Genomic DNA, 10,281 nt, shown 5'->3' with positions numbered 1-10,281 from the left:
AACAAGAGTAGTCAGGTGCTAAAAGCTCTCGCTCAGAACTGATGCTGTAAGATTTTGGGGGAGAGGCAGGGGTGTGCCTCACAGGAAGGGACGATGCTGAATGTCAGGCCTGTTATGCCAAAGGGACTCTTTCTTTGCTCCTCAAAGATTTTGTTCTCTTATTTCAGCGCTTCGCAGAGGGAAGTGAGCAGGCCTAATGCTTCAAGCACCATGCTAGGAAGCACCTATCGTGTTCCTTCTATAATGTGTGCCAGTGGCAGGTCCTACGTGGTGAGCCTCGCCACAGGAGCAAGCTGGCCTGTGAGGAATAGGAGTACATAAATTGTTTAAGAGGAAGTCAGTTAAATGCAAGCAGGGACTTATATAATACATCCTAAAAAAAAAAAAAAAAAAAAAAGATTTCTGCTGGCAGGAGGTTCCGTTGGGAGAGAAACTTGCTCATCCATAAACAGGAAAATTTCCCAGCCTCCTCTAGTGCTTTATGATTTTTTTTTTTTTTTCAGGGCAAGGTAGAATGTGCTCAGCCTTTACCCTGAGACAGAGAAAGGAAAATCATCATAGGGAGAGCAGACAGTGCTCCCTGCATGGACACGCTTGCCAGCTCAAATAGTTTTTCTTCTCCATCTGCAGTGAACTACCCTTGTAGGAACTGTGCGCCCAGGAGCAAGCAGCAGAGCATCTGTACACCACTTGGGGAGCAAAACCAACAGGCATTTTCTCCTCCAGTCATTCACACCTTTCCTTACGTAACTGGTGCTGAAGCATGTGCTCTAAAAGCTGCTTGCCAAATCCAGGGGCTGGGAGGCAGCACAAATGCTTCTAGCACTCGATGATAAAATTTAGTGGGGGAAAAAAAACAAACCCAAACACCGAGGAACTCGTACAAATCCACAACTGCGAACTGGGAGGGTGTTTCAAGTGTCCGCAGCTCTGCTGCCCTTGAGAAACTGTACTGGCCTGGGGCAGTGCTGGCCCCCTGACCACCATCTGCTGAGGATGCCTGGCGTAACGAGCCAACACAGTCCAGGGTAGACAGGTGAGGAGCTGGGAGCCATCTTTCTTATGCAGTATTAAAAAAAAAAAAAAAAAAAAAAAAAAAAAAAAGATGGCAGGTAGTGCAGAGAAGAGAACCCCGGGGAGGCTGGAGGTGGCTGGATTACTCTCCTGAATGGTGCCTTGTACTGACAGAGCCTGTAGGTAGATTGCAGATATATTTTATACATTAAAAAAAAAAAAAAAGATGCTGGGACTGTTCGCCAGTGAAAAAACAGGTATATCCTTTTCGTGTGGCACTGGAGCTGGCGGTGAGAAGCATCCGAGGAGGGAGAAGCCCTGAGGCCTGTTCCCGCCTGCCACAGGGAAGGAAGAGGCCGCCCTGCAGCGCCCGAGGGATGCGGGGACACAACTCCCTCAAGCCACAGCACCGCATCCTCAAGCCACCCGGTACGCTTGGATCCCTGCCTTGCCCATGAGCCAGTTCTTCCCTCTCCAGTATGCGCCGTACGCCGGGCTTTTGGGTTGGTTTTAATGGAAAAAAGCAATAATTTATTTGCTTTGTTTTAATCTCATAACAATGAGTAATTTCTTCCTACTGCTCTGTAGTGGCCTAGAAAAGGACAGCATCATCTCCACTGTAGCAAGAAGGCTTCTCCCAGGGCATAAAATTTTAATTAGGAACAATCATGCAGCCTTGAAATGGGAATTGTGAGCAGCAAAAAAGTCAAACCATCAATAAAATATTCAATGGCAGAAATGTATTATTGACACAGCCTTTAGAGCAGATAAAAGCAGAAAGGCGGGGGAGCCAGAGCGGGTATCAAGCCTCGCTCTGTTAAATAACGCGCGGGGACCTGCACGCTCGCCGTGCCATTGCACGCCCCCCGTGCCAGGAGGAATATGGGTCACCGACGGGTGGGGAGTTTCCTAAGGTAATAAATGAGTTTGATTAACGCCTCTCCCCCCTGCCGTGGTGTGCGCCACGGCAGAGGGAAGAGGCGTTAATCAAACTCATTTATTACCTTACGAAACACGGCTGCCTTTGCAGCAGCTGGGTGATGGTTTATAGGACACATAACAAAAAAATATCTGCAAAATGGCACAGCCTTGAGCTGAAAAAAACAGAGTTAGCCCCTGGCCACAGTGCTCTCCCTAACCCCACACCTGGTTCTCACACCTCAGTGGGGCACATGGCCGAGTTACACTGTGCCCCGTCTCACGCAGCAGTTCCAAGTCCTGCATCCCAGCCAAGGGGCATGAACTGCAGGGCCAAAATCTGCCACGATATGTATTTTTTAAACCCTTATTCCCCTGCCCCAAGAAAGACTGGTGTTGGTTAGATCATGGCTGAACAGAAATAACCCGCAAAAATAATAATCAAATAAGATATAAGCAGGAGCGCAGGGCAAAAATCCCATGCAAAATCAGAGGTTCAAATTAGTTTTCTGCCCAATTTTCCCAGCGGGAGGTGCCGTAAGTGATGACCCTTTTCTCTTTATTCCCATTTATTTTGCAGAAGGCAAAGCTACAAATGTAGCCCCAAAACCAAGAGATCCAGTTTTAACCTCTGGGTCAGTTTTTCAGGGCACGCAGAGGACTTCACATAACATCCCAAAATCTGGCCGTGTCTAAGGCAAGTGGGTTTTCTGAACCCACTTTTCGAGTGTTTTTCTCCCAAGCAGCACTGAAACGCTCTCTACAACTTCCATCATCCCTCCGCTTCTCTTCTTAGCAAGGTGGAGTCTCATTTTAAAACCAAGAGAGTCCAAAAAACGAGCGCAAGAAGCCCAAAAAGCAAGCAAGCAGAGGAGAAACTCAATGCAGCTGCATAGAGCAAAGTATTTTTAACTCATTTTCCCAGAGGTATGTGGTTTAAGGAGGGGGGACCCCCCTGCCCAAAAAAACCACAAAAACCAAACCAAAAAAACCCTGATTCAAAGAAGACAACTCTGAAATTGCATCTCCCGTTGCGGCTGGTCTCCAGTCGTAACCAGCTGCACCAGTGGTCTCCCAACGAAGCCAACTTTAATCCTTCAATATCACTTGACCAACCTGCTGAGCTGCAGTGACACCTCAAAAAATCGGCTTTGAGAGGGGCACGTCCCTGGGCACCGGCGCCCAGCAGAGCCTCAGGGGAGATGCTGACGGAGAGCAAGAGCTGATGTTCTTGCTTGTGGTTATCCAGGTGCAGACGGAGGGGCTTGAAGGTGAATGGGAGGTTTCCCCCTTACCTGCTCCTATCTGCAGCCGAGCGCCATCCCCTTCGCCTCCTGTCCTAAAATGCTCCCAGCTGCTGCTGTGCATTATTAAAATGCTGCCATGTTTCATCCCAGAGACGGCCGCCCTCTCACCGGAGACAAGCTTCATCCGCTGGTTGTAAAGCACTTTGTGATTTAAAAAAAGAAAAAAAAAATAAAATAAAAGAAGAGCAGCGTGTGCATAAGATGCATTCAGTCATAAAATACTTAGAAGCTTTAATTCGGCAAATGGAAGGAGATGGCTTGGAAACAAAAGAGGTGGCTGTGGGGTGCGCAAACTGCTCGGACGTGCCCTTCGGGCACTGGACCAGGAGCCGGCAGGGATGGCTCACCCTGGGCCACAACAGCATGCTCACGCTCACTTTGCTCAAATCCTTTCCCAAAGATTTATTGAAAATTGAAACCACGGCACGCAGGATTACATTCGTACAGGGAAAGCAGGGGTTTACGGCAAACACTGCCCGAGTCACATTTTTTTTTGCATACGACGCGTTGAAAACAGGCTCAGGGACCTCCTGGACAAACCCATCCCCTCCCCAAACCGCTTTGGTTTCACAATTAAAATACAAGGCAACCCATTGGGACAGATGAACAAAACCCGAGCATAACTACTGGCCATCAAGTAAAAAAAAAAAAATTCAGTGAAATGTCACCAAGAGCATTTTGGTCCTGGTCCCCACCCGTGCCGCCACTGGGGAAGGGCTCATTCTGCAATCTTTTTATTTTAAAAACAAGTTGAAAAATTAAGTGGATTTAAGAAAAACAAGCTCCCACTGTGTGTTCCCTGCTCCCCTGAAGCCTGGTCCATGGCACTGTGGAAAGGGGGTTTCTACTACGAGTTTCTTATAATAAAAAAAGAGGGGGTGGCAGAAATTGAAACTGCTCTTGGGCCTCCCCTGCAGCCAGCGAAGAGGCTGTCTGTCATGGCCCCGCTTGCTGCAGCAAGATGCTATAAAATCCGCTAACTTGCTCCATCCAGGCGAGCCTCCAGGCAGGTCTCCACCGCAGCTTCGCTCCCCTAGACAAAGGAGCAAGGACTTTTCCGAATGCATGATGGGTCTTTTGAGGAGGCTATGCAGAATGGGAGTGCCGCTGTTTTCTGTTGAATATAGAATGCGCTTTAAAAAAATAGAAGGGGGTCGCTTCCATCCGCAGGGGAAGAGGGCTGCTTTGTGTTGTCAGTCTCTGGTTTTATTTTACAGTCTGTAAAAATACTCTGTCTGGCCGTCCACATCCATTCACAATATAAAGCAGTAAAAAAAAAAAAATATATATATATATATATATAATAAGGTTTATTTATACAGTTACACTTGCAAGGCAATTGATCCTCTGCTGGCCAGGCCCTTCTACCTCCAGATGCTCTGCCTGGTTGGTAGGACTGCAAGACAAGATAAAAATACCCTCAGTGACCCCATCACAGCGGGCGAGTGCTCACGAAAAGGGGAACGGAAAACAGGACACACGCCAGTGCAAAGCCTGGACTGGGAGATGGACATGCAGACGCCGCAGCATCTGGTGGGATAGGGATGGATGTTTTGGGCTGGGAGGAGGATGGCAGTAGGGTTTTGCTGAGGGGATGGTGGCGTGGGCAGGAACGGTATGCCAGGATGCAGGCAGCATTGCCACGGCAGGTAGGGACATCCCAGCTTGCTTTTGCTGCACCCAAAAACATGGTGCAAGGTGGAAAAGGTTTTGGGGTGAACTGGTCCCCAAGATGAAGCAGAAGTGACTCCTGTAAGAGATGGGAGCCAAATCCTCCCTGACCTAACCCTAGCAAGGTCTTAGCCCTGGGGGATGCGGCGTAGCAGGAGAGGGGATGAGGAGCATCCTCCGCACTCCCAGCAGGGCAGAGAGCCGGACCGCCAGCGTGCAGAGCGTGGCAGCAGAGCGGAGGCTGCCGGGGTGTAAGCTTTGCTCTTCCTAATGGCATCTATAAATAGCTCCGGCCTCCCGCTCCCAGCACACACTTGCTCTCTGCAGCCTGTTTTGGGCAGCAAAAGCCTCTCTGCCCTTCCCACGCATCCTCCTCAGCCTGGCTTGTGCTCCTGGGGGCCTGCTGGGACGTACGCACCCTCAGGGTTCAGGCTGGACACCAGGGGCTCTGGCAGGGTCCTGGGATGGCCGAGGAGCTGCTTGGTGCTGGCCTGGGGAGGCGAGTCGGTGCCGACAGTGGGAGGAAAACCTAGGGGATGGGGAAAAATGCCTGGCTTAGGCAGGGCCCACACCTCCCGCGCTCGCCAGGCATGGCCCCTGCAGTGCCATGGGGCAGCCGTGTCACCCTCTCCACATGCTCCGGAGGAGAAGCGACCAGGTCCCTGCTTTCCCCCATCCCTAGATGAGGGCCTTCCGCCGCCTCCTCTCATTCCTGCAAGGATGCGGACGTGGCCCCGGGCACCACGCTCGCCCTGCCCTCGCCAAACACAAAGAGGTCATCGGCAGCCGGAGCCCATTCCCACCAGCCCACAGCCCCCAAGGGCTGACGCTGGCCCCTGGCCACCTGCTTTTTGCCGCCGCTGCTACGATGGCAGGCAGCAACGCTGTGAAGGAAAGCTCTCTGTGGCCACCCCGGCCCCAAAAGCAGCAACTCAGGATCCAACCCCTGAGCGTGGCTACGAGCAGTCCCGAGGCTTCAGTGGGGAGGAGGAAGGAGCCCTAGGGCTGGCAAACCTCAGAGACCCCCCGGGGTGGTGACCGACTGCCATGCCAGCACCGAAACCCTGTCCCTGCTGCCTAACCTCAGCGCCCAGGGCAGAACTGGCCAGCTTTGGGGCCGACCCCCTTGGACGGGAGGCAGGGAGCGGGCAGGGGTCCCGCGGAGCAGCCCCTGCGGCCGAGCCGGCGGCGGCGTGCTGACCTCCGTTTCTCCGGCAGGCTGGCAGCTCGCGCGGGCTCGGCTCCGGCTGGGCGTCCTCCTCAGACCTGGCCTGCAGGACGGTCACAGTGGCCCCCGTCTGCTGAATAAACTGCTGCAAATTACACTGCCTCAGCTCCTTATTTAACTCCTCCAGCTCTTGGGTCTGGGCCTGCAAAACACACACCGAGGGGAGGGACAGGGTGAGCCGCATGTCGCCCCCCAAGCCCCCAAACCAGCCGGAATACCCCCCCCCCGGGGTGGCTCACCCTGCCGGAGCCGGTGGAGAGGACCTCGGGGGTACGGCGGCTCGGCCGCCCCTCTCCGAGGGCTTGTGGGAAGGGGGGTGCCCGGGTAGCAGGGACGAGGAAGGCGTTTTGGGAACAGCCCTGCTTTGCTGCATCTCCACAAGAGGGTGCGAGCAGCCGCCAAACGGCGACTGCTGCAGTGCTGGGAGATGCCGGCTGCAAATGAGATGCTCAAGACGAGATGCTGGAAGCATGGCCGCCCTGGGGAAGGAGAGCTACTACCACCTGGCTGGGCAAAAGCTTCTCCCTTTTGCTCCACCAAAGGGGACCCAGCGGGTGGAGGGCAGCTGTCACGCAGCACCTGGACCCCCTGATGCTGGGGGGGCCAGGACAGGCGAGCTGGGGAGCATCACGGCTCAGCCCCACGGCTGCCATCTCCATGCTGGCGCAGCCCCCCGTGATGAGCCCGAGGCCCTGCACAGCTTGCACGGTCAAAAGGCTTCGTGCACAGGCACCATGGGGACCTACACTATCCCTCTCCAAGACTCCTTTATCCAAGATGACATCGACCCTTGCACCAACACCACTGACCCCACATGGACCATTTGCTCTAGTACCATCGTCTGTGCCGGAGCAGGTGATGCTGTGCTCCCCGTGCACCAGCCAGCAGGAGCCCCAGCCCAGATGCAGCTTGCACGGAGAGTGGTGGGTGTGGGACTCTGTGCCACCGGGTAAGAGCGGTAGTGTGCCCCCAACAGTGGTCAGGGCTGCTGAGCCACCTCCATGCACCCAGTCCCACACTCACCAGCCAGGCGGGGCAGGACCAACCGCACTCAAACCATCAGCCCCATGCTGCTGGAAAGCTGGTCCCATCCCCTCCTGAAGGTCCCACCGCCTCATGGGGCTGCTTAACCCGATCCTATCTACCTGCAGGTTCCTTTCAGCTTCCTCCAGGGCCTTCTCCACACTGGCCAGGTTGCTCTCCAGCTGGGTGCCTTGCTTGACCTTGGCCTCCAGGTCCCTTTTCATCTTGGCAGCCATGTCCTCCAGCTCTGTGGGGCTGGGCACAGGGGTCTCCTTCCCCCTCTTGGCCCTCTCGGCCATCTCCCACTGGATCTCCTCCTGCAGGGCTTCGGTCCGAGCACTCAGCTCGTAGATCCTCTGGGTGTACTCCTCCAGGTTGGCCCGCAGGCTCCTAACCCGCTCCTGCCGCTCCCGCTCACACTCCTTCTCCAGCCGGAGCTCGCTCTGCCAAAACTCCTCCTCACCCAGCTCCGTCTCATTCCTCCGCACGAGGTGCTCCAGGTAGAGGATCTCGTCCTCCTGGCAGGTGAGCCAGCCGCGCTCCCAGAGCCGTAGGTCCGTCTCCAGGGTGTCCCCGTGGGCCTCCAAGGAATGCAGCTGCTCCTGCTGCCGCAGCACCCTCCTAAACAGCTCTTCCTTGGAGGGCTGGACAACCCCACTGCCCTCCAAGTCCATCCCTTCCCGCGCTTGGTGCCTCCAGCGGCTCATGGAGAATGGTTCGCCAGAGCCCGCAGGACCCAAACTGAAGGTCATTGATTTTTTCGGCTCCCGGGAACGGGGTGCATCCATGCCAGCGGGCCTGGGCTTGATGGGCAAGCTGGCCCTGATGAACGTCCTCTCGGGGGCTTGGGGAGCACCCTCTGAGGAGGGCCGCTCGGCCACGCTGGGGCCCGTCCGCCGCAGGACGAACTGCACATCGTTGGCATACTGCCCGCACTTGGCCAGTGACTCCAAGGGGCACTCCAGTGGCAGCAGCTGCCGCTCCTTCTCCCGCAGCTTCTGCACCAGCACGTAGCGGCCCGTCTGACCTGCCAGGAGGAGGTGAGCACGTCAGATGGGGAAAGTCATGGCCAGCAGTGGTGTGCCGAGGCTGCTGCCCCATGGGCAGCGGTTGGTGACATCCCCACCACCCCAGAGCAGGACCCCCACCCACCCAAGGTCTCCTCTTCCCAGGAAGCACTGCAGATGGGGCAACCCCTCGGCAGATGGCTCCACCCACAAAGGGGCATCCCCCCAGCAGATGGAGATGGCTCACCGATGGCCCGCGCCAAGGCGATGACCACTTCTTGGCAGGTGGTTTGCTCCGAGACGCCGCAGACGACCCTCTGGATCCCGTCCACCCAGACCTTCAGCTCCATCCCTGCGGCTGCCGGGCTTCAGGTGCACTGGGTCATCACAGGACGGGATGCCTGCAGGGGGAAAAGAAACCAGGTTTCCATCCCAAGCTGCTAATGAGGAATACAAGATGCTTTAAGAGTGGCACCATTAAATCATCTTTAACACCAGCATCCCATAAGGTGCATCCTAGACCAAGCAGTTGCTCACTGCTGCCCTCCCCCCTCTCTGCAGCTCTCCCTGCGCACTGATGGCATTTTTGTTGATATTATTAAAAAACTGATGTTCATCTGAAAAAAAAAAAAACCAAAAACAAACAAAACCACACCACAAAAAACAACGTTTTTTTCTTTTTTGCTCATGTGTGGGCAGTGGGTCCAAATCTTCCCATGGTGGGAAATGATGGGGTTTGCGTGCCTGCATGGTGCCCAGAAGAAGATGCCCAGGCTATTTCTGCTGCAAGTGCAGACTTTTAATGGGTTTGCTGGACTTTCACTGCAATTCTTCTGACAATTTGGCAGCGCAGCACTGGGGGATTTTCCAAATAATATTGGAAAAGGCGGAGAAACCTCCGCCTGCCCACCCTCGCAACAGGATATTGAGAGAAGGTGCAGATAATGCACATTTTAATCTATTTACCTCCATCTCAATTTATCAGAGAGGAATTAAGAAATTAAAATAAAGCCTCTTTCTGCACAAAAACGGGACCAGAGGCCGGGTTTGGGAGGGGAAGCCAGGCACAAACACCCATGGTGAAGGCTGGACTCCTGGGGGATGTTCTGCCCAACACCAGGGCCCAGCCCAACTCCCACCCGGCGGTTACTTCTCCTGCATTAAAATAACCCCCGTTAGCCCATGCGCACCCACCTCCTGCCTCTTCCAGCAGCTCAACAACTGCGGCAGTCTTAAAAAAAAAAAAAATTAAGGACAAGTTGTAAAGATCTCAAATATTTAAGCTTACAGTGTTTTCAAACACCGTGCAAACAAAGATGTATCTTTTTTCCCCCTATAACACTGTTTTTTCTAGCATCAGGCTTGTCTGAAAGCCCTGGGTGGAGGAACGTATATAGGAAATTTCCAGGGCCTCTGTCCAGAGGGTCCCAAACCGCTTTCCCAACCTCACCTGGCTGGTCACAGCCTCAGCTCCAGCTCTCCCAAGTTTGCAGCCAGGCTGCAAGAAAGCTTGGCCTCGGGTTAAACGCCACTTCTTGCTTATTTTTTGTTGCCTGCTTGAGTAATCAAAGGGAGCATTTGAAGGGTTCCCCCCTCTGGCGACAAGGGATTTTAGCCATGGTGTGAGAAAGGCGAAGAGAAACCGGGGAAAGTACGGCTTGGTGAGGCCGTTCCCTGTGGGTGCCGGGTCCCGTCAGTGCCAGCCCCCTGCCCACCTCCGAAACACGGGCACGGAGTGGCCACCGCAAATACCTTGGCGCTGAGATCATGTTTGCCTTGGCTGGGCAGCCGGGGAAAAACAGTGGGGGTGAAGGGCACCTTCGGCTCAGCCGACCTCCCTGTGAGCCCGAAACCACTAGAATTTGCAAGGTTTAGCCCAATTTCATTTCAAAGCTGGGTTTTGGCACTGCTCCCCCCACCCTGTGCATTCAAGGCTGCAACTGGCTCCCGGCATGGAGCAAAGTCCAGGCGCCGCCATGGCACCACCCAGCTCACCCCGAAGCTACCGTCCCACCCCTGCCCCACCGCAGCACCCTAACACCAAATTTGGGGTGGTAGCGCATCCCGGGGGGCATCGTCCCACCCTGGCCAAGGGACCCAGCTAGCATCAAAC

At 54.6% G+C, this 10,281-nt stretch overlaps 1 protein-coding gene across 1 annotated transcript; it reads right to left on the bottom strand.

Moving 5' to 3' along the window:
- Positions 1 to 527: 527 nt before the first annotated feature.
- On the bottom strand, positions 528 to 8,518 carry RASSF7 (Ras association domain family member 7; the record flags this gene model as incomplete). Its single annotated transcript, XM_082317292.1, has 6 exons — positions 528 to 532; positions 3,228 to 3,380; positions 5,329 to 5,439; positions 6,112 to 6,280; positions 7,284 to 8,188; positions 8,416 to 8,518. 6 exons carry the CDS (start codon positions 8,516 to 8,518, stop codon positions 528 to 530), a joined length of 1,446 nt encoding a protein of 481 aa, XP_082173418.1.
- Positions 8,519 to 10,281: the final 1,763 nt, after the last annotated feature.

The sequence above is a fragment of the Platalea leucorodia genome (genome assembly GCF_965183815.1).
Source record: "Platalea leucorodia genome assembly, chromosome: 7".
Taxonomy (NCBI): Eukaryota; Metazoa; Chordata; class Aves; order Pelecaniformes; family Threskiornithidae; genus Platalea; species Platalea leucorodia.
This window is presented reverse-complemented; position numbering and strand designations above follow the sequence as displayed.